Here is a 25,513-nt window from a genome sequence, read left to right on the forward strand (position 1 = left end):
CCCCAAATTAAAATAGTGTGAAAGGACCAGGCCCACACCATCCAAGGGCAGATCCATCTATAAGCTAAAAACAAGATCTAAAATTGCTGTGGACAAATCCACCCACAGAGATGTTAAGAAATTCTACTAAATCTAAATCTGCTGTTTCCCTCAGATTGAAAGCCCTCAGAAATTCAATGACATTTTTTACTTTTAAAAGACAAAAGGTCATAAGGAAAATCAAGTGTTTTGACATGCAATAAAATTACAGCAGAGAAACATTGAATTATCAAGTGAATCTGTGAATTCAGGTCTGCCCTGAATTACGGGTCAGTTCCCTTGAGAATTTCAATCCTTATAGTTAGCTTGGTGATACTAATTGCCTAATATTTAGAAAAGTAAACATAAGAAACAGAAGAAGTCTTTTCAAACAAATGTAGATAAACTTATCTAAAACCCCTGACAACTTTAAAAAAACAACCTATGAATATAACTGCAACAATAACAATGAAAATTGCTTAACAAGAAAGTTATTTCCAAATTTAAAATGCCATGTTTCAATGCCATAACAATGCAGTCACAGGACTGCGCAGGCACTACAGTTGGTACAGTCCTTGCAAACTATGAGGGAGTAGTGTAGTGCTAGGGGGGTGCTGGGAGGTGGGGATGCTGAGGCAAGTTAATACCTAGGACTCTCTCTGGCCAGGCAGCTTAGCATGGGGTAAGAAACTGTAGTTAGTACTAAAAAGAAACCCAAGATGGGTACTCAAGGTTGATCTCTGGCCTCTACACATTCTGTATATACATCCTAACACATAAATTTTTTTAAATAATAAATATACAGATATAAAAAAATTCTTAGCTGGGCGTGGTAGTGCATGCCTTTAATCCCAGCACTTGGGAGGCAGAGGCAGGTGGATCTCTGAGTTCAAGGCCAGTCTGATCTACAGAGTGAGTTCCAGGACAGCCAGGGCTACACAGAGAAACCCTGTCTCAAAAAAAAAAAAAATTCTTTTCTTCCTTTTTGGGGGTGGTGGTGTCAGATAGCCTGAAACTGGAGATCCTCCTACATACTCATAATATTATGGGTATATGGTATCATGCCATCTAAGTCTTTCCTTTATTAAATTAAAACTGATATACTGTGATTAACTTAAACATATGACATTCTAACATCTGACTAAACAAATGCTCACTTATGTTATCATTCTTTTCATTTCCTAATCTTATCTATTTATCCTTTCAGATTTTTTGTTTGGATTGGTTTTTAAAAACGGACTTTGGGTGGCTGGAGAGATGGCTCAGCAGTACTGGTAACTCTTCCAAAGGACCCAGGTTCCATTTTCAGCACCCACATGGCAGCTCACAGCTATCTGTAACTCCAGTTTCAGGGGATCTGTCTCCCTCACACAGACACACACAGGCAGATCACAAATGTACATACAATAAAAAGAAATAAGCCTCACAAGTGCTGGGAACACAGACCTACACCAGAACACTCAAGACTTCCAAGGAAGTTGAGATTTGAAATCATCTGGGGTACTTCCTACCCAAAACGTCATTGGAATTTTCATTTGGATTACGTTAAACTTATGTAACTGGATACTTCAGATACACAGAAAAGATAGGTTTTCTGTAAAACAGCTTTTTCTAAGAAAACCTTCCTTTTCTTTTTAAGCTCTCACCTTCTTACTCTCTAGCATTCCTTCTTTCTCTCCCTTCCCACCTCTCTCCACATGGCCATGGCCAGCCTCTCTCCCTCTTTCTACCTTCTGTCTTCCCCCCTGCCTTTCTACAATAAAGCTCTAAAACCACAAAAAAAGAAAAAGAAAAAGAGAAAGAAAGAAAGAAAGAAAGAAAGAAAGAAAGAAAGAAAGAAAGAAAGAAAGAAAGAAAGAAAGAAAGAAAGGAAGGAAGAAGGAAAGAAAAGAAAACCTTCCTTTTAACTCAAATAATTTTCAGCTAATTTTATACGTTTGTTTTTTATAATTTTACTTACTATAAATTGTAAGTGTTTATGCTTATTGTTATGTAAGTAATTGTTGGTGTGCACGAGTTACAGAAGGCATGTGAAGGTGGGAGGACAGGTCTCCTTCTTGTTGATACCAAGGCCTCTCTTTTTACCTGGCATGCTGCATACTAAAGGCTAGCCAAACTTCAGGCTTCCAGATGTTCTGGGAATTGAGCTAAGGTCAGAAGGTTGGTGGCCCACCTTGGGAGGGAGGCATTCTTACCCTGGACCACCTCCCAAGTCTCTTTTACAGTTTTTAGATAATATTACCATGCAAAATAACTATCATACATTAAATACCTAAACTCATACATTTTTGTTACTATGTTAGTAGTGGGGCTACCTTGCAGCTCCCCTTCATGAGCCAAAGTCCATGACTGGTTTCAAATACGTACTATCCCAGGCACAAGCAGTTCTTTATCATATGGTATGGTACTTTTAGAAAGAAGAAACAATGACTATACTATCTAGCATTAGATGTCATGCTTTCCATGGATTTAAAAGAGGAAATAGAACTAATGAACTTATGAAGGATTTATCAATAAACCTTCTCAGAAAACATTATTACATTGAAGTTAAAGTTAGCTAACTGAGAAGCGCTGCTTCTATCAAGCAGTTTAAAGAGGAACCCTGGCATGCCTCTTCTCAGGAAAAGGGAAAATCTGCTGCCAGCATGATCCACTTAACTCTTGTCTGGGAAAAGCAGCCCTGCTCCAGCTCAGGAAAACCAAAGCAACATTTCCCTCTCATTTCTCCAAACAACCAAGCCTTGGAACTTCTGTCTCTGCAGAACAAGGTATACTTGTTCAAAGTGTAACTTAGGGCCTGAGCCTATATAAACTGAGGGGAATTTCTGTCCAGGGTCAGGTCCCTTGTGCGCATGCGCCAGACCTCGTCACAGGCTATTATTCGGGAGCTCTTCCTTTATCACGTGTGGTTTTCTCACTGGAAAAGCACAACATAACACTATAACTGTCTCACTTAGCTATCACAACAAAAAGGTTAATGGAATTTTTCAAACACTTCTGAAAAATGCCCAACCAAACAAAGCATGTGAATTGGATAGGTACTGAATTTCTGTTGACTGTGGGATACCTATCAAAATGATGCTGCTCATACAGGCTATGGCACTGCATACCCATAATCCCAATATTTAGGAGGCTGAGGGAAAAGGATTGGCCAGTGTACAGATACAAACAAACAGACAAATTCATTTTTTCCCTAGAGGATTCAACATAATATTACATAATATAATAAAACTCAAAGTCTACTGGTCTACTATTTCAAATAATTCATAAATATGTTAGAAAATTTCACTAAAAAGGTTGGTAGAAATTGAGATTCTGGGTGGGGCTGGAGAGACGGCTCAGCAGTTAAGAGCACTGACTGCTCTTTTGAAGGTCCTGAGTTCAAATTCCAGCAACCACTTGGTGACTCACAACCATCTGTAATGAGACCTATCACCCTCTTCTGGAGTGTCTGAAAACAGCTACAGTGTACTCACATATAATAAATAAATCTTAAAAAAAAAATTGAGATTCTTCTAACTATAACAATTTCAATTACTCTGTATACAGAAGTATAAAAAAAAAACAAATGAAATAACAAAATAAACATAAAAAAAATTGTTTTAGTTGCACAGAGGCAGAAACCTATTTTGATGGGATCGATTTGTTAAAGTTGCATTAGAGCTTCTAACCTGTTATGCCCAAGCTTCTTTACTGGAAGCTGTGAGTAAAGCAGGGGTCAATCCAGGGAAATGTCAGTTGAAAATGAAATAATTCTTTAAAGAATCTTGAAAGCATAATTTAAAAGGGGGATGTCTACAATAACTGTTTGTACCAAACTCATTTAAAAAACAACAAATATGTGAAATGAAAGCAAAACAGCAAAAGTTAAACGTATCCTAATCCAGTCCCAATATGTTTCTTTTGTTTTTCTTGGTAGTGGTGCTGGTGGCATGGTTTTGCCAATTTACTTAGGCAAAAGGTCCCACTCTGTAGGTTGGGCTGGGTTAGAACTCACTATGTCATTCAAAATGGTCTCAAACTTGGAAGGAAGGAAGGAAGGAAGGAAGGAAGGAAGGAAGGAAGGAAGGAAGGAAGGAAACCTCCTTGTCTTAGCCTTCAAGTGTATGAATTGTCATGATGAGCTGATGGTATTTATATATAAACTGACACACTAGCTATTTTTTAGTCTATAAACTGTTATGTGAAGTTGTGTTTAAAATATTTGTCATGTTTTCCATAGAGATGTAATTCAACTGTAAACATATGAATGCTATCTGGAAGAGCGTCCCAGACATTAAACTATTTAGGAACAACCTCAAAGGAGAGACACACAGCTTGTAAAAATAAAAATATAGAGGTATACATTAGGTGGGTTAGCACAGCAAAACCTTTAGATAAAATATAAAAGACAATCCCACTTTGTAACTTTATCCTAAACCAAACTATAAGGTACTTAATGTCATATTAACATGAAAGTTTAATTTTAAGATCACTGAATTATAACTAAGAATTCAGGCCCTGCTGAAATCTTAACCACACAGAACAAAGGCTATTAACTGTAGAGAAACTTGGCCTGGTTCAGTCACTCTAGCTCTTCAATACAGTTCAAAAGCAGACTGAGCAAAGATGTTAATGTTCTAAATTACACTATCTAATGAGAATCACCCACATATTACTAACAAGGCTTTGGCAGGAGCTCAACAAATAAAGTAAATGTCTTTTTTTTAAAATACATTTTATTTATTTTATTTTATTTTATTCTTAAAAAAAAAAAAAAAAGCTATCCTAGGGCCTAGAGATATGGCTCAGCGGGTAAGAGCACTGACTGCTGTTCTGAAGGTCCTGAGTTCAATTCCCAGCAACCACGTGGTGGCTCGCAACCATCCATAATGATATCTGACGCCCTCTTCTGGGGGATGTCAGAAGACAGCTGCAGTGTACTTACATATAATAAATAAAGAAATCTTAAAAAAAAAAAGCTATCCTAGCCAGTCAGTGGTTGAGGCACACTTCTTTAATCTCAACACTCAGGAGACAGAGGCAGGTGAAGACGCTCTGTAAGTTCAGATCCAGGCTGGTCTACAAAGGGATTTCCAGGGCAGCCAGGACTGTTACAGAGAGAAACCCTGTCTCAAAAAGCCAAAACCAAAACTAATAATAATAATAATAATAATAATAATAATAATAATAATAATAATAATAATAAACTAAAGGGGAAAGAACAAAAAAGCCAACCTATCCTAACTTATCTAAGGACTAAGTAAGCAGGCCTCTGTTATAATGTATCTACACTAGGTTTCTCAGAAGCTAGTGATAGTTAAAAGATAACCATTTCTGAGGGTAGGATGTGGCAGTGGTCTAAGCTAATATTCAGTAGAAAGAAGAAAGTAGGAAGCAGGATACATCACTTTCCAGGGCTGGGAGTGGGTGGGGCTTGAGACAAAGTATTGAACTGTGGCTGTGGAGGACCTCACTCTAACTCACTCTGTAGACCTGGCTGTCCTTGAACTCAGATCTGCCTGCCTCTGCCTCCTCAGTGCTAGAATTAAAGCTCTGTATACGCATTGTATTGATTTTGTAACCAAGGATTAAAGATGCAATTTAATAAAAAGCCTAAACAGTTATCAAAATCACTATCTACTTCCATTCAAGAAATATTCACTTAGAAGAGATTTTTGAGACATAAGCTGATGAAAACCCAGCACTAAGTGCAGGGGGGAGGGAAAGAGAATGGAAAAAAAAAGAGAGGAAAAGAAAATAACAAAAGAAGAAACATTTACTTAATGTGAGTTAGTGGGCAGCTGTCCATGATGCTAGGTTCAATTGTCAACACAGAAGGAGAGCTACTTTGTATTCTTTCTATGCCTCAGTATTATTCCCCTAGTCCACACTTTTGCTAGCATGAGATTTGTATTTAAGGGCTGCTGAAATGGCTCAGGAGGTTAACAGTGCTTGTTATGCAAGCCTGGTGACCTGAATTCAATCCTCAGATTCTACTGTGGAATGAGAGAATAGATTCCAATCCCCCAAATGCACATTACATTAGCACATATATAACAATTAAAAAGCAATTCATGTTCAAGACAACGAGTTCATCTTATGTCTACTATAAGAGGTTCAGTATGCTGTGTAGCTAATAACACATCACTGGGGTGGCATGGAGCAAGGAGTCAGTAGGACCAACTATTCTTCAATCCCATTTTTACATTAAATAGCCTTTAACATGAATACATGGCTTACACAGATAAACTAGGTATTCAGACATTCTAAGTATACTTGAAAATACTACCACTCATGTGCTAATTTTAACACTATCAGAAAAATTATTAAAATTTAGAAATCCCCTCCTCATGGTAAGTAAAAATGTATCATGCTTTAACATAACAGAATGAATCATTTCAAATGTATCATCTGAAGCCAATAAGTGATACAGCAGTGACCAGTTCTTCTATGAGTCTACACTGTATATAAAAGCTGAGCCATGTATTATATAGCAAATTTGACTACTCACTCGTTAACTTTATAATCCTAGCAAAATATATATTATTATTATTTTCATTTTGTTGATGGGAAAACTAAAGGTAGATTATCTTTGCCCACAGCCATATGGCTGACAGGCTGAACACTGAATCAGGGTAAGACCTATTTGCTATAAAAAGATGTCTTCATCATATCTGTTAGAACATTACACAGGAACAGGTGACTTGTTTCAAAAACAGAACACCAATTTCTACTTTGAAAAGTCAGATTAATGGAGGATAAAGCATGTTTTTTAAACTTTCAGAAGAAGAATGAATTCTGAAAAGTTACTAGCTAGAATGTTATTAACACTGTTACTGCTGTTTTTTGGTAGTCATCAGAATTTAACAGTATAACCAGCATATCAGTTTAAGGACTCTTCTGTCAGGGGCATATATAATAAACTGAAATCATACACAAAGCACATGAGACAGACACTAACTTGGGTGTTGTAGTGATGGCTTCATCTACCTACCTTCCCACTCCCTGTTTGGACTCTTAGAAGTGCTGCATGGGCTTGTAGAGCTTCTGCATTCCAAGTCTACCTGTTCTTGCCTCTGCCGCTGCTCCTCCAGGAGTGCTGACTCATGCATGGCCTTAATGTGCCGTTGGTAAAGAGCATAGCCACTTACGGGCGTTCCAATTGGTATATTACATGGAGTGCAAGAAACCTACAAGGAAACAAAAAATCGAATTAAAATGTGCCAATGACCATTATGGCAGTAATTACCAACTGTTAAAAGTAATACTTACTCCTGATATGCTAGAGGTTAAAATGATTTGACCACGTTTTAATTAAAGAACTCTTCAAAAAAAAAAAAAAAAAAGCAAGGTAGAAGCCAGGCAGTGGTGGCGCACGCCTTTAATCCCAGCACTTGGGAAGCAGAGGCAGGCGGATCAGCCTGATCTACAGAGTGAGTTCCAGGACAGCCAGGGCTACACAGAGAAGCCCTGTCTTTGGGTGGCGGGGGGATGCTAGGTAGTTACTGAAGAACTGATTACAGCAGAAATCAAAAAAGCTGTGACAAAAGAAATCAAGCCCTGAAACTAAAGATCATTTATCTAATCAAGTCCTTCTGATCGATCTGTCTTTGGTCTCATTCCACATTGCTCTTTCTCACCAATCACAACATTTCTATAGATTTCCAAGCTCTCTAGGACAACTCAGATACAAAGTTCACACTCCGGGATTGGGGATTTAGCTCAGTGGTAGAGCGCTTGCCTAGCAAACTCAAGGCTCTGAGTTCGGGCCTCAGTTCTTTAAACAAACAAACAAAGTTTACACTCAAAATAAACTGCTTACTTTTGAGTCCATTTGACTAACTCAAAGAAACTTTTTTTTTTTTTTTTTTTTGGTTTTTCGAGACAGGGTTTCTCTGTGTAGCCCTGGCTGTCCTCGAACTCAGAGATCCGCCTGCCTCTGCCTCCAGAGGCGTGCGCCACCACACCCGGCTACAAAGAAACTTTCTACTTAACAATCTATTGCCTCTTTTTTATTCCTCTCCTTTTTAGAAACAGACCTCAGCAAGGAATGTGGCCATCATTCTGGACTTCATCTTCCTGAACTTTCCCTACCCAAAACCAACTCATTCAGACAGACTGGAACGTGGAAAACACTCTGATTTCCTTTTCATTCAGTCCTTGACATGGTTTTCATAGCATACAGCTTTGCCCCACTTTGTAACGGTTTTTGTTTTGTTTTTGAGATAAGTAGCCCTGGCTGGGTAGGCACTCACTATATGGCCTAGGCTGACCTAAATTTACTGCAATCCTCCTGCCTCAACCTCTTAAATACTGGGATTACAAAGGTGCACAATCTGCTTGGCTGGTGTGGTGGTTGTATATGCTCGGGCAAGGGAGTGGCACTATTAGAAGGTGTGGCCCTGTTGGAGAAGGTGCGTCACATGGGTGTGGGCTTTAAGACCCTCATCCTAGCTGCCTGGAAGCTAGTACTCTGCTAATGGCCTTCAGATGAAGATGTAGAACTCTCAGCTCCTCCTGCACCATGATGCTACCATGCTCCCACCTTGATGATGATGGAGTGAGCCTCTGAACCTGTAAACCAGCCCCAATTAAATGTTGTCCTAGTAAGAGTTGCCTTGATCATGGTGTCTGTTCACAGCAGTAAAATCCTAACTAAGACAGACTACAACTATGTTTTTATTTCTTTATGATTATTAAATACTTGATATGCAACAAACAGCCATAAAAGCTCATAGAGATCTAACATAAATCTATGCTCTAAGCACTAATATAGATTATGCCTTACTGTAAATGGCCAAATATGACTTTTTTGTCTTTCGCTTTACATGTGAACAAAGCTTTTCCTTCTTGTGTTACCAAACCAAACCAAAGCAAGCAATTTTGGTCTAACAAAAATTTTAAATCCTATGAGGAATCTTAAATTTCTTTTTTTTTTTCCTTTTTTTTTCTTTTTTGGTTTTTCGAGACAGGGTTTCTCTGTATAGCTCTGGCTGTCCTGAAACTCACTCTGTAGACCACGCTGGCTTCGAACTCAGCAATCCACGTGCCTCTACCTCCCAAGTGCTGGGATTAAAGGTGTGCGCCACCACTGCCCGGCGAGTCTTAAATTTCGCTTCTGCTTCTCTAAGATACTTATAATCTTTGGAACAACTCAATACATGAAAATAAACAAAAAAAAAATTTGACTAAAATCGTTAATTTAACATTGCCTGCTTTTCACCACAGTATTTTAAAAAGTCCAAGAGCCAAGTAAAAGAGAGAATAAATATGTCTATGAAGGTCTCTATGTTTCAGTTTTACTTGTCTAACAATGGCACTTACCATTGGTGGAATAACAGCAGCTCGATGCTGAAGCTGTGGCAGATCCAATGGGTTTGGTTTAATAGGGGATGAGATTAGGATAGATCCAGGAGGAGTTAACAATGAAGGCTTTGCATCCATGGGAAACACTCTATAATTGGTGGTTTGGAATAAAGATAAAATAAGTTATTTTTATTTGTGTTTTCAAATGTAAAGTCACCACAATTCATTTTAAGAGTGTTATGTGTTACGTTATCTTTAGTAAGATGTGAGGAAGGCTGAGGTATAGCTCAGTAGTAGAATACGTGCCTAGTATGAGCATGACCTTACATTCAAATTAATAAATATTTGAAAGTAGGAAAGAAAACAAAGTGTCTATAACACTAATTTTCCAGATTAAAGAAATTTAATATTGATTTTCAAGTTGATACTTATCTGACTTTATCTACATTTAATCGACAAACACAGTATCAACAAAACTGATGAAAACTAGTATCAATTTACTAACATACAAGCATATGTCAAAAACTAGTTCCTTAGAATAATGAGGTGGCTCAGAGCTTAAAACCACTTGTTACCAAAACAAGCAATTCACAGGACAAACATGGTAAAAGGAGAGAACCAATTCTCACAAATTTGTCCTCTGGGTTACACATGTGCACTGGGTTATGTATGACTGCTGTTCACACACACAGTGTAATGTGATCATTAAAAACAAAAATGACAACAAAAAAACTAGTTCCCTATTATAGAGTGTTTTCCTGGGATCACAGACTAGAAGCAACTGGCCATTTAAAATTTGAGAATTTAACCCTAAATTCCAAGCATCAGGCTTCTTACTAATGTAAAATGTTGAGTCAGCATTTCCACATAGCAGATCCACAGACATGTCTCCCTCTGTTCTTACAGCCCCACCCAGACATTTCTCACAGCACCTCTTTCACTTGTCTCCAATAGCTACACAGGAGTTAGGATGTCCAATATATGTGAACTTGGTATATTTTATACACATACACACAATAAAATGATGTATTGTATAGCCTTAATGGACACTGGCTAAAGAGAAATGATTTTAAATCTGTGGACTGGTAGGAAAAATAAGAATTTATAAAGAAACTTGACATACAAACTGCATTCTTGAAAGCTGATATTAAAGATGTAGAAAACTGAAAATACCATTTTAACATCTTAAAAGTTTTATAGGTTTAGAATTTTATTCAGTGTTCACCATAATTCTACAATAATTTGTTTTTTCTGAGTGAGGAGCTTCTCATTTTTGGTGGTGGTCGTGGTGGGGATCAAACCGAGGATGTCTGCTCTGCCATCGAGCAGCTGCTGACCGTAACAAGCGTCTCACGGTGCGCCCTGTCTTACGCCAAGGGTGTCCTAAGTTTCCTTCTTATATAATAAAGTTAACAAACCTAACAGCACAAAACATAAGTAATTCTTATTAAAGATGAAAAAGGCAACAGTGCTTTAATCCATGTATATTACTCTAGATAAAGACTGGAGCTAGACCTCAAGATAACTCGGAGGATAAAGATGTTTGTTGCCAAATAAACAACTGACGTCAGTCCTTGCAAATCACAGAGTAGAAGGGGAGAACCAATTCGTGCAAGTTGTTCTCATCTCCACCTAGGAAATGGATGGACACACACACACATATGCACGCATGTATATATAAAAAAAAAAAAAACCTGGACAATTTAAATGAATTCTAGAGTATTATGAGATGAAAGACAAAGATGAAACAATATAAAAATGTTTCTTATTTTTAAAATCCAAGTTCTCTCAAAGGCAGAAAATGTTTGATGGAGACTTTTCTTTTTTTGGGATTTGTCAAAAAGATCTGCATTACCACAAATGCCCTTTAATATCAAAATGAAATGCTTACTATGCTTCTTTCTTTTGGTTTGCCTTTTAAATTAATTTTCCTTCTTCCTCTTTCTCTATTCTGGTTCTTCCTTTTCCAAAGCACCCCAGCCTTGAGGTTTCAAAAGCCCCCTTCCCAGCCCTCTTCCTGCTGGCTGCAGATCCAGATGTAGAACTGTCAGCTACTACCCTAGTGCCATGCCTGCCTGTGTGCAGTCACACTCCCTGCCATGCTGATAATTTGGATTAAACCCCTGAAACTGTACATAAGCCATCAATTAAATGTTTTTAATTGGACAAAGAGTGAACTAGATGACTGCATTTTCCAACAAATGGATATTAGACAACATCCCCATCTAGCAGCTGACTCTCTTCAGGAGTCACTATAGTACCTATATCAATACAAATTAGAGCAATAAGTATAAACATGTATAGTGATATGTCAGAGCACATTGCACAAACCTAAGCTCTGAGTAGAATATGACTTCTAATGAGAAGCTCATTCATCTTAATATTATTAAAAGTAAACAGGTTTTGAGGGGGAGAATGTGTAATTTTATAACAATTTTAGTCTTGCTTCATTTTTGGAATCTGTAACAATCCAATATCTCTGATTATAAGTGATTACATTTCTTTCAAAGAAAATGGAACGCCCTGATATTATCAAAAATTATCAAATTACTATCTATTTCTGTAAAATGTCATTATAAAAGCCCTGCAGCTATTATGCATTTTTATTATAAATTTGCCTTTAATGACTAAATTCATCTGCAAGCTGGTGAGATGACTCAGCAGGTAAAAGCACCTGTCACTGAGCTCAGTGAATACAGTCCAAGCCTTGGAACCCATAGGGTGAGGAGACAAAGCCAACTCCCCTAAGTGCTTTCTGACCACGGTACACATGCTCTCTTCTTCACAGATAAAACCTAAATAATTAACTTATCTGATATTTTATATCATAAACATGACTAATTTAAAATTATAACCAATATAAAAAGTCAATATAATAATATAATGTCTGCTGGTGTGCATTTAGTTATGAGCTCCCGAATCCTCAGGGGATGGGCACAGCTTAGTGAGGACACTCACACTGCATGCGTAATGCTCGAGCTCTGGTCCTCAGCAACGCAAAAAGGAAAGGAAAGGAAAGGGGAGGGGAAGGGGGAGGGGGAGGGGGAGGGGAAGGGGGAGGGGAGGGGAGGGGAGGGAGAGGGAGAGGGAGAGGGAGAGGGAGAGGGAGAGGAAAGGAAAGGAAAGGAAAGGAAAAAAGAACGGAAGGAAGGAAGGAAGGAAGGAAGGAAGGAAGGAAGGAAGGAAGGAAGGAAGGAAGGAAGGAGCGAGCCCTCATCACAGACATGTCTGTAATCCTAGTACTAGGAGACCGAAGGAGTAACAGAAATATAAGCCCAGCCTGGGCTAATTATCAAGTTCAAGCCCAATCTGATCTCATAACAAATGCCTGTCCCCCAAACTCCCCAAATAATAACATTTTCAAAACATTTTAACACCAACATTTATCCTTGGAGCATTCTCTTTAATATATAACAGTGGGCTAGACAAACTATCTTTGGAAGTCCAACCAACTTAGACAAACCCAGAGTTAAAGCCAAGGCTCTTCATTTCTACCTCTTCACCATCCACCACTGCTGCCAAATGTTAGGATCCACAATTTGTTTGTGGTGTTATTCCTAACTCTGTTGGCTGAATATCAGCCTGCCCCCTCCCTATCACAGACTATATGTAACAATACAGATATAGAAGATATTTATCATTTGTGTCATTTAAAAACAACAAACACCAAAGCCACACAATTGCTCAATATTAAAACCATGGACTGCTAGGAGCTTGCCAGTCTCTTACAGGCACCTCTGTGGACAGAACTGTTCTGACAGAGCCAGAGAACAGTAGAGAAGAAACAAGGTCAGTCTCACCTCTGCCTCTCTGGCTCTCCATCCACACCCTCATCCGCACTGCAAGTGGCACTGGAGTCGTCGTCTGACTGTGGCTCAGGCCTCTCGATCTGTTCAGCCACTACCACGTCTTCATCTCTAGCCTCTGTCTTCTCACTGGTGCTCTCCAAGTCTCTTTCCTTGGCATCCCCTTCACCTTTAGACGCAGTATTTTCTGGTACCTGCATTTCTGGGTCCACGGAGTCGGCTTTGGTAGGGGCTGGTGGATCAAGAACAGAACTGCCCTCGGCACCGCACTCCTCATGGTCTACGTCCATCGGCTCTGCGGTCTCAGCACTGGCGCTGTCGGTCACCTGGGCCTCCACGCTTTCCCTTTCTGCTGGTTTTGTGGTTGGAACTGCTGAAGAGGGAGATGCACAGGGTGCAGGGTCAGTGGTGGCCTCAAGCTCAGCCACAGGCTCGGTGTTTCCTCGAGAAGCAGCATTTTCACTGCTGTCTTCACTGGACTTGGCAGCTTCAACTGGTGAAGGAGAGGGAGCACTTTCTGTATCAGAACTATTTTCAGCACCTTAAAGATAATGATACAGCATAAAAATCTGATAATGAACAGGTTTCAGGTGCTGACAGAAACCATGCTTGAAAGCACTTGTTACGATGAACTTGACTCCTGTGGTGACATCAGGGAAGTAAGAGCAGCTTCTGGCCAAGCCAACATGCTCTAAAGGTGTAAAAGTGAAAGATCAAAACGTCTTGACTTTCTGAAGTTAAAAGTAAAAATTCTTTCTAAAATGGCTTCTTGTGTAAATAATAGTTTAAAGACAGTGAAAGATGGGGGAGGGGGGAACTAAACAAAACTATTCCATGAATGACAACTTTCAGGTGGAAGATTTTTTAATGTTAAAAAGTTAACATAAGACAATATACAACATGTCTGAAAACACACAGAAATATCTTTAGAAAAACAGGTTCACTTTGACACCATGAAGTTTGTCCATGTAGAAGTTTTTGTTAACTTGACACAGACTAGAGTTAACTGAGATGAGAGAACTACAATTGAGAAACTGCCACCATAGGACTGGCCTGTACGCACACCTGTGAGGCACTTGATTGGTAACTGATTTGCGAAGGCCAAATTCACTGTGGTGCCATTCCTGGCCATGTAGTCTTAGGGAGCAGAAGACACTTGTAACATTTAACCTAGACAAGCCAATAAGCAGCACTCTTCCATGGCTTCTGCTTCAGTTCCTGCCTTGAGTTCCTGCCCTGACTTCCCTCAGTGTTCCAATATGACCTGAGAGTTATAAGAAGAAATAAACCATTTTCTTCCCATGGTGATTGTGTTTATCACAGCAATAAAAACCCTAACTAGGATAAAATTATATTTTGAGATGAAAAAAATAAATATTCTATGACCATCTGTGAATAAATATTTTCAACTGAATAATTTTAAAACTGGAAAATCAGTTTTTCATTTATTCAAATATTTATTTATATTGATATATGATATAAAATATGTAATATTGATAGATAGATAGATAGATAGATAGATAGATAGATAGATAGATAGATAGATAGATAAGATTGATTGATTTTGGGACTTTGCAGGGTGTAGATCTTCTGCCTTGCCCATAGATAAAAGTGTATGAAACTATGCTTGGGCTTTACTGTGGACTAAACTGGATTCCCTCCTCACAAGTCTACTGTCCAACTCCTAACTTCCAGGGTCACTGCATCTGCTTGCCAGAGGAAACTGAAGTGAAATGAGCTCCTGAGCATGAGTTGTTATTCAGAGACTGTGATACCAGAGGTGCACACATAAAGGCTACATGAAGACAGGTTGAGGCAGCAGCAGGCAACCTATAACGCCAGGAAGAGATCTTATCACAAGGGAGCTCTGCTAAGCACCTTGACTTTGAACTTCAAACCTGCAGAATTGTAAAAGCATATTTCTGTAGTTTAACCAATTCAATATATACTAATCTACTAAAAAGTAGCCCAAAGAGATTAACAGAGTGGTCCCTGTGGATAAGGGGTACTGTTCAAAATCCCCAGTGGATCCCCAATACCTCAGATAGTACTTACTCTAGTATATACTGGTACTTTCCTATACATTTCCATATATTCAAAGCTACAATAAAGTTTAATTTAAAAATCAGGCACAAAAATAAATTAATAATGAAATGGAATGATTATAAAACTATATTTTAATAAAATTACGTTGATATGGTTTCTAACACTCAAGCTATTAAATTTAACATTAACTATTTTTAAACCATGGAAACTGCATATAACTAAAATTATTAAGGGTTTTATTCACATTTATAACCACAAAGAATAGCACTCAGCAGACACAAAGCTGTGAAATCAGAGTTTTCATTAGAGAGCAAATGATGCTTGCTTGTGTACCTTAAAAGTATCGTGAACAGACCAAGCTACCCCGAACCGTTCTCAATTCTCCTCTAAGGGCAAATTTGTCCCAGTAGTCTCTTTACACTTATATTAATTGCCTCAATTTTTCACACAAAAACTAATGAAAAAAAAGTTGACTTACTGTAAAAAACTAAAACTCATTTGAAGTTTACAACTTTAAGGTTAAAAGACAATAATGACTTTTAGAAAAAATATCCACAATCAGTAGTTGTAAAACTGCAGTATACAGAGCTTCCTAAACCTGTCTGAAACGAAGAGCCAACAAGGAAAGCACCAAACACTAGTTACACACAGTTTAAACTCTAGTAATAAAGTGTGCATCACCAGTAATATTCTAAGAGTCCTCACAGCAGAAGCACTCAGCTTACAAAGAAAATTTACAAAGAACAGTGAATAATAATATAAACTGAAATATATTATTGTCTTCATTTTTCTATAACTAGCATACATCCAATTTCGACATTGCAGGAAGCTGTGTCAATCTGTTTAAGCAATTGTCCCTTAGCTCCTTAGGTGGGTATTTTTTCAGCTCGGGGAACTAATGCCATCCAGACATCTAACATGATAAATTAAGTATGATGTATAAACCTAAAAATATGAAATAAATCAGCCTCAAGGCAGTAAAATGAAAAAAATATATATTAACTTATAATAACAACAGAGTAAGTAAATTTGGCCATGATATACAAAGAGGCATACAAAGATAGTAGATGAAGCAGGAAGTCATTGTCAGAATCTTCTGGTTGTACCACCTGTGCAATCTTTTGTTTTTGTTTTTGTTTTTTTGTTTTTCGAGACAGGGTTTCTCTGTGTAACCCTGGCTGTCCTGGAACTCACTCTGTAGAGCAGGCTGGCCTCGAACTCAGAAATTCACCTGCCTATGCCTCCTAAGTGCTAGGATTAAAGGCGTGTGACACCATGCCTGGCACTGTGCAATCTTAAGTACACAGAAACAAATACTTTTTTGTATTAACAAATACTGTGTACTTAAAAACTGATCAAATGAATAAATACATTGTTTTTAAACCTAGGCCATGAAAGCACAAATATACTATTTCCTCAGTGAAGAAATTCCTACATAATCAACAACTAAACTAAAATTTCATATTTGAGGGAACAGAAGTACACACAATTTAGGATTCTGAAATACCTTCACTATCTTCTGGATTTTCCTCCTCATTTGAGGCTTCAATATCTTCATCCTCTTGGGCAGAAACAGTGGAAGCAACACTTTCACACTGAGATACATCTCGTTCCTCACGGGGTTTCCGTGAAGCCTAAAGGCATGAAATAATAATTCAATCATAGTGAGTTAAATAACCAAAGGAGAAACAAAGCAAACCATTTCATTCCTGAAACAATATAGTATTACATAGTAGTCAGAAAGCATGTGGGTACAGCAGAATCTATGCTTGGAGAATCTACGCTTGGGAGGACAGGCAACCACAAATTGGCCTTTTGGGCAATGGACGACTTCCATGAACCCTACTAAAACTTAACACTAAATCACACTTACATCTGCATCTCAGCACTTGGGAAGCTGGGGGGCCACAGAAGAGTGTTCAAGTTCAAGGCCAACCTGTCTTATATGGGACTTTGTTTCAACCCCTATACTCTCCAAAACACTTTTTTTGAACCATTTTGGAAATTGTAATTTTGAAACCACAGCCAGTTCAGATAATATTTATTTTATCCAATAAAAAAGAACATATGATCACATTCTACTAACGATAACAAATATGACATATAGAAGACAGAAAATTATATTTGAAAGATGACTTTTCATGATTTCAAAATAGCTAGACATCCTAAATATACTAACTGGTACATTTCATTTTAAATCTTTTAGATAAATATTTACATCTTTGTGTGCATACCAAAAGGTCTTGCATAGTTTCATATAGTTATACATTCTACTTTTGAAAACCCAAGGTTTGGGGCTGGTGAAATGGCTCAGTGGGTAAGAGCACCCGACTGCTCTTCCGAAGGTCTGAAGTTCAAATCCCAGCAACCACAAGGTGGCTCACAACCATCTGTAACATGATCTGACGCCCTCTTCTGGAGTGTCTGAAGACAGCTACAGAGTACTTACATATAATAAATAAATAAATCTTTGGAAAAAAAAAAAAAAGAAAGAAAACCCAAGGTTTATACTGAATATATCGCTGCTATCGTATTTAAAATGATTTCTGTTATTCTCATTCATACACAATTAAAATTCTGCTTTAAGTAATTTGCTTACTTGCTTGCTTGCTTTCCTTCCTTCTTTTTTTTTTTTTCTCTGAGACAGGATTTCCAGGCATAGTCCTAGCTGTCCTGGAACTTGCTCTGTAGACCAGGCTGGCCTCAATCTCAGACATTCATCTACATCCATCTACTTCTGCCTCCAGAGTGCTGGGATTAAAGACATGTGCCAGTACACCAGACTTAAGTAATTTTCAATGTTTGATATTATTAGTGGTTCAATGAACACTAAGGAGTAAAATAATTGCATAGGAAGCATATTGTTCTTGGTATTACTATTCCATTTTTTTATGATTAATGAAGGCAAAGATTTTGTTGATTAAAAAATGTTCTATCTATCTTACAAATTATGTTATACTGAACATTGACAAGTATTAATAAATTATGTAATGTCTTCTTGAGATTTTTTTTAAAAATGAAGTCTCTATGACTAAAATGACTAGACAGAGGTTTTAAAAACTGTAATTTAGGCATGTGGTAGTGCACCCCTTTAATCCCAGCACGTGGGAGAGGCAGATCTCTGAGTTAGGCCAGCCTATTCTACAGAGTGAGTTCCAGGACAGCCTCGACTACACAGAAAAACCCTGTCCCAAAAAACAAACAAATAAACAAGCCTGTATTTTAATATATTGTTAGAGAAAAGGCATACATATACATGTCCATATATATCATATATATGAAAGCTAAAGGTCAGGTCTCTCTTTCTACTATGTGGATTCTGGGGATCAAAACAATTTTACGTAAAAAAATGATAAGTAAAACACTTACCACTACTGCTCTACTCACTTTCTGTTTATGTTGCTGCAAAAGGTTGTCAAGATTATGCCGTCTTTTATAGTTAAAATAGAAGTTTTTGCACTGGGCTTCACTTTTAGTTCCCACCATTTTAGCAATGGCTGCCCAGTTACGACCATGTTCTACCAGGCCTGCATTTTAAAAACAGAGCAAATATTAAGTGATCAATCCACCTGTTTGAGCAAGCAAGAGAAATATTAAAAGCAACTTGAATACCGATATAAAACCAATAACACTAAAAGTATACTTTCAGATATTTGTTAATATACTTCAATATTTACTGAAATAGTTACTGGTACAGAACTCACTTACTCTTTTATACATTCCCTCAAATTTAACACTTTTGATAGACTTTGTCCTTCACAGATCCCCCACAGGGGTAAGAATAAAGCTGGATCTACAGAAATGGCTCAGATACTTGCAAAATGAAGAAACTGGGTATTTCTAGATCCTTAGAGATAGTATTTTAATAATAAAAATATATAAATTATTCAATGTATATAAAACTTATTATAAACAGAACTTTTTAGCTAATGCACTAATACCTTCTAAAAAGTTAAAAGTTAAAAGGGCTAGGGAAGGGCTTAGGGGTAAAGCAACTGCCTAGCATGCATAAGGCCTAGGCTCGTCCTGCAAATAAACAGATCCCAATTCAGTACTTCTCTAATCATAGATACACACTAAATACATGCAAACACATATACACTTATTCAAAGAATAAAAATATGGAATTTCATATATAGATATATGGAGAGCTATATAAAATTAAGATACATAACGAGTAAAGATGAACATTGGTTTTAAAGACTAATATGAATAGCTCCATTCCAATAAAATAAAAATTGGAAGATCAGGTATGGTGGCATACGCCTGTAATTCCAATATTTAGAAGACTGAAGCAGGAGGACTGGAAGTTCAAGGCCAAGTTTGAGGCTACATGATTTGTTGTATCAAAAACAAAAAAACAAATATACTTAAAAAAAATAAAAGAAAATTAGGGGTTGGGAGGATAACTCAATAAGGAAGTACTTGTAGTACAATCGAAGGAGTTGTACTTAAATCTGGACAATCATCTCAGGGTAGGGGCTGGGGGGATGGCTCAGAAGGTGAAACTGCTCACCCTGCAAGTCTAACAATCTGAGTTCAATCTCGAGAACCCACACTCTGATAGTGGCACGAGAGAAGTACAAATCTTTCTAATAATTAAACACGTTTAACATCCGCTACTTATGGTAAATAAACAAACGTATATGTTTAACAAAATATTAAACAAAAATATTTCAAGACAGATACTTAAAACTACTTAATTTTCAGAAAATATTGCTTATGTATGATTCAGAGCACACCTTTAATCCCAACACTTGGGAGGTAGAGGCAGGTGGATCTCTGTGCGTTCAGGATCAGCCCCAGGACAGCCAGGGCTATTACTTAAAGAAAGAAACCTTAGCTGGTGGGGGTGGGAAAAGGATGGGACATTCATCATTACCTGATTAACAGTAAGTAGATTAATACCAAGCATGTCAACAAATGGCTAAACTACATATAATAATTGCTTTTAAGGATTATAAGATAGTGTTGATTAGCTTTCTGTAAATTACTATTTACGCTGTAAAAAATTTTAGTTCACTTTCAAATTATATTGCAGTAATAAACACTGACGGAAAAAGAGTCTATAAAGTGCTTTGGTGTAATGAAGACCACCCAACTACTAAAATAGCAGATACAGGACTCAAATTACTGTCTGAAAAAAGAAAAGAAAAAAATTACTGTCTGCTTGGCCACAAACATTACAATCTCAATTCTGACTCATTTTCTTGGTGGTATATAATTAAAAGACTTAACTAGTTGAGTGGATAAAAGTGTTTGCTGAATGAGTCTAATGACCTGAAATGAAACCCCAGCCTATACATACAAAGCCAGAAGCAGTAACACATACCCTAGAAGACAGCACTCCCATGTGAGTGATGGGGGAAAATAGAATTGGTTGGAAGCTCATCAATGGAATGCAACAGAAACACAACCAAGAGACCAGACCCTGCCTCAAAAGCAAAACGGAGGGAAGGAGAGAACAGTATTCCTTTGACCTTCACTTGTGCTCCATTGCATGTGTCATGCACACACAACTAAATAAACAAACCAGTCATTAAAAGAAAGACTTAACCAAATAGCAAACAAGGAAACAGTCTCCATTCTATTCAATACAACTTGTGAATAATAAAAATATAATTTCACATTCATAATTTACCCTCAAATAATGTCTAATGCATATAATCACAACTCTTGTAGAAATATCAAAATAGCACTCTGCTCTTGAATGAAAATCAAAATAAAACTCCAGACAGAATCATAAATTCCTCAAACAGCTTCAAATATACTAAAGTTATTATTTACTGGATACTACTTAGTTAAATTTACTTCAAAATTCTATTTACCTTTTTAGGAATATAAATGGGGTCAAGGCTGACCTTGAACTTATAGACAAGGCTGACCTAATCTTTGTACATGTGCATACGTATGTGTGTGTGCTCTACTTGCACTCAGGTATACACGTGTGTTTGAACTGTTTGTGTGTGTCTGTGTGTGGCTTTGCTGTTTTATATGGTATGTATATACCATGTGTATCCTTGGTGCTCATGGAAGCCAGAAGAGAGAACTGGATCCCCTCATATTGGAGCTACACACGCTTGTGAGCCGTCATATCACTGGTGGGGAGTGAAACCAGGTCCCCTAGAAGAATAGTACTCTGGACCACTGAACCATCATCTCTCTAGCCCCTGACCTAGTCTTCTCAATTAAAAAAAAAATTGTTTTATTTCACCCATTACCAATCTTAAAAATAAAACAAAACGATAAACTCTAAACGTTACAGATTGTTGTCCATTACCTTTTTTAGCAACTTCCATTTCTTCTTCTGTCCATCTTGAAGTCTCAACAGGTTCTGTAGAAACTGAAATAAAAAGAAAACTCAGGCAAAAGACATCCAAACTGAACCATCCATTCAAAAAATTCATTTAACTAATAACTTATTTCTCTTGTATAATATTAGTATCCGCTTCTGAAGAGCCAATTTGATGGAAAAATTCTACACTTCTTAGTGTCAAGATCTTTCTCAATATTCTCTGACAGATACCTTTGGCCATATGCTTAGCCCTACAATGACAAAGGAACACAGTGCCTCTTCCTTCCTTGCCACCAGAATATATAACCTAATCAGAGCACTCCCATAATTAAAACCCTCTGCAAGTTCTCTGCTTTGTAGCAGAAGGCAGTGCACCATGACCTGCCCAGGCCCATTTTCATCCCATCTGCTTGGCTCCAATACATCATGCTTGCCATTTATACAACACTCATTGTCTTTCTACTTCATTTTATGGTGAAGTTGGTAGCACTGAATCGCACAGATAGGGCACTTCATCACTAATATAATCCATTTAAAGAATAATGCTAAATTATTAATGTTAATATTGTTAAATTATGTTAAATAATGTTAACTGAATAATGTTAATGATGTAAATAAGGAAAATATTATATAATCCTTTTAAAGAATAGTATGATGAACAACAAAAATCTATTAAAGAATAATACTTTATAAGAAAAAGAAACTTAGTTATATTATAGTCTTAGGCCCAGTATATCTTGCCTAAGAATCTATTCCTTAAATAAGCAGAAAGTGTTAAACATAGGAAAACATCTTCAACTACACTGCTGTCCATGATGGTTTAAGAAGGAGGAAACAGACAGTTTAACTACTGAGGAATAGAAAATGTTTATGTAAGCCGCCATTCTTCAGAAGCAAAATGTCAGCACACAACAGGCATTTAACAACTAAAATAGTAATTATGAATACTTGAAAATTATAAAAAAGGGCTGGAGGGAGGGCTCAGAATAGAGAACCACATTCAATTCCCAGCTCCTACATGTCAGCTAACTTTAACTCCAGTCCCATAGGATCCAACACCCTCGGCTGGCTTCCAAGGACAACAGGAATACACATGGTGCACAGATATATATGTAGGCAAAGCACACATACACAATTAATAAAAAGAATTAAATCTCAAATCTCAAGAAAAATTCCTAAAGAGAGGGAAGAAATACATGGACATTATATAACTATTCATTAATTTGTTTTTATATTATAAAACTGGGCCAGAAAGATGGCTCAGCAGGTAAATGCACTTATACTGTAAGTCTGTCAATCAGAGTTCAGGCATGAAGATTGTTCTTGGGCCTCTACACATGACCAGTGGCTAGGGTGTACCTGCACTCACCAGACACATGCACATACATGAGTGAATTAATATTTTAATGTGAAAAAATAGAAACTATTTTTGGATAAAAATAAAAAAAAGAAAAAGTTAAGAAGACAAAGTAGTATACTAATGGAAGAAAAGCTACACTGTAACTATTTTTTTTTCCAAATTTTATGTTCAAGTTTAATAATTAAAAAGTAGATTTTAAAATTACTTCTTGGGCTGGGCAGTGGTGGCGAACACCTTTAATCCCAGCACTTGGGAGGCAGAGACAGGTGGATTTCTGAGTTTGAGGCCAGCCTGGTCTACAGAGTGAGTTCCAGGACAGCCAGGGCTACACAGAGAAACCCTGTCTCGAAAACCAAAAAAAAAATCTCTTCTACTAACTGGGCTCTGGTGGTGGCGGCAGGGGTGGCGGGGGCTCCTCAGTGGCTGCAGCAGCAGCATTGGCAGCTGCAGCTTCACTTGTCATCGACCTGGTGACCCGGCCCTTCCGGCGGCCTTGGCTGTTAGCAGTCTTTCGCCCCCTTGGAGTGACCTGCTCTCTTTCTTCAGGTTCTTCTGCTGTGGCTTCCGTTCTGTCCTTTTCCTTGGTTGTTTCTCTAGAAAAAAAAGCAAATCAAAGCTTTTGTGATCTAAAATTATGGATACAGCAAAGAGTATTCTTTAAATAGAAACTGCATAAATTTATCCACTCTTTAACTTTTAAACTCTATCTTGTGAAAAACTTTATGTGAGAACTTTATCATGTGAGATTTTAATAGCTTTGAGAGATTCAAGACATGCCAGAAGAATAGACTTAAACTGTAAACATGTTTCATGTTAACTTAAAATCCAGACATTCATAAGAAAATATGAAATGATAACAGAACCACCCAGACCTGAGATGGAGCAGAAAGACTTTATAGCAATGGCTTTTTGCTTTTGTTAAATCCTGTTAAAGTTTACTCTATGAAGTGAGGTTAAAGCAGGTGACTCTTCTATAGGCTAAATAAGAAAAAGCCACACATACTTGGTAAGCATTGACTCTTAAACATCCTGCAAACAATGAAGTGTTAAAACTTGGTCCTAATGGGTGCTGTTTACAAGTGTTGGAAGAGGTAAGACCTAGTAGGTCTTTGTGTCAGTGTTAGCATAAAAGGTATAACGAGAGATCTCTCACCCTCTTTCCTTATTTCCTTTCTCTCTGTAAAATGATTAATGGAACCAACCAGTCAAATTACTACTTCTAAAACTGTAAGCTAAAAAAATTTTCTATTTCTAAGTTGATTATGACATAGGGGTTTTTTTTCTTATAGTGATGGAATGCTAACTCCATTTATACTTAATTCTAGAACATTATTAATCCGAGACTAAGAGTGGACAGAAATTTCACTACAAAGAAACCTAGGACGCTGGGGGGGGGGGGGTGCATGCCTATAACCCCAGCACTCAGAAGGCAGAAGCAGGCCCATTTTGAGTTTGAGGCTAGCCTGGTCTATAGAGTGAGTTCCACACAGTCAGGGCTACTCAGAGAACCCATCTCAAACAAAATAAAACAAAACAAGTGTGCATGTATACATAAAATAACATCCCTGCAAAATAAGGTCGTTAATTCAAACATTCTATTTACTAAAACATCCATTTCTTTCTTTGTTTCTTTCTTTTCTTTTTCTCTGCCTCCCCAGTACTAGATTTAAAGGCCTGTGTGTGTCATTACCGCCTGACTAATACTGAATTTCTTTTCTTTCTTTTTTTTTTTTTAAATATTTTCTTTATTTACATTTCAAATGTTATCCCCTTTCCTAGTTTCCCCTCCGAAAATCCCCTACCCCCTCCTTCTCCATTCCCTAATACTGAATTTCTTCATCATGCCAAGAACCCGTTAGTCAAAGCATATGTTCCTGAAAACACAGATACAGCTTCAGATCTGAACAATAGCATATATCTAACTGCTCGACTCACTTAGAGTCTTCCTTATCATCTTTTTCTTCATCATCCTTCTTTTCTTCTTCCTTTTTCTCTGTTTTTTCTGCTTTATCCTCTTCCTTTTCTTCTACTTTTTCTTCTTGTGAGGGACGGGCAATCTGCTGCTAGAACAAACCATCAATTGTAAGATACAAAAGTTAAAAAAAAAAAATCACACTGTATGATAAATTACAGTATTCACTTGGAACAACATTATTGGGGAGGAATCCCATTTACAGTAGTAGATGGGGGCACTAAGAATAAACCTAACCAAGAAAATGAAGGAAACTCTACAATAAAGAAAACAAGAAACACTTCCCTGTTCACAGACTATTAAAATGGCAATGTTAATGAAAGTGACCTAAAGATTTGGCATAATTCCCATCAAAACTCCAATGACTTTTTTGTTGTTTGTTTTGTTTTCTAGACAGGGTTTCTCAGTGTAGTCCTGGTTATCCTGGAACTTGATCTGTAGACCTGGCTGGCCTTGAACTCAAGAGAGCTGCCTGATTCTGCCTCCAAAATGCTGAGATTTAAGGTGTGCTGTACCACTGCCAGGGTTCCAATGATGTTGTTTATCAAACAAGAATAGACAATCTTATATGAAGTTCATATGAAAACACAAAGGCCCTGAATGGCCAAAGGGAAGTAGCAAAATCTGATCTCAAATTGTACTACAGAATAATAGTAACAAAACTTACATGTTGACCAATAAAATAAAGAACCCAAATTCATACAACCATAACCACTTAACTTTTAACA

The 25,513-nt window shown here is 37.4% G+C and overlaps 1 protein-coding gene across 52 annotated transcripts in view; it reads right to left on the reverse strand.

The window, feature by feature from the left end:
- Positions 1-25,513, reverse strand: part of Ncor1 (nuclear receptor co-repressor 1) — a 141,752-nt gene that overhangs the window by 44,307 nt on the left and 71,932 nt on the right. For 30 of the 52 annotated variants that reach the window (XM_017314369.2, XM_017314389.2, XM_017314388.2 and 27 more), the window contains 8 exons: positions 24,749-24,876; positions 23,192-23,406; positions 21,439-21,501; positions 18,528-18,685; positions 16,666-16,792; positions 13,107-13,653; positions 9,325-9,454; positions 6,995-7,190 (listed from right to left, as the gene is read on the reverse strand). In XM_017314369.2, the coding sequence (XP_017169858.1) occupies positions 6,995-7,190; positions 9,325-9,454; positions 13,107-13,653; positions 16,666-16,792; positions 18,528-18,685; positions 21,439-21,501; positions 23,192-23,406; positions 24,749-24,876 (1,564 nt within the window). The remainder of the gene's footprint in view (positions 1-6,994; positions 7,191-9,324; positions 9,455-13,106; positions 13,654-16,665; positions 16,793-18,527; positions 18,686-21,438; positions 21,502-23,191; positions 23,407-24,748; positions 24,877-25,513) is intronic. The other 22 variants (XM_006532628.4, NM_001252313.1, XM_006532624.4 and 19 more) reach the window with 7 other exon arrangements.

The sequence above is a fragment of the Mus musculus genome, chromosome 11 (assembly GCF_000001635.26).
Source record: "Mus musculus strain C57BL/6J chromosome 11, GRCm38.p6 C57BL/6J".
In the NCBI taxonomy this organism is placed as follows: Eukaryota; Metazoa; Chordata; class Mammalia; order Rodentia; family Muridae; genus Mus; species Mus musculus.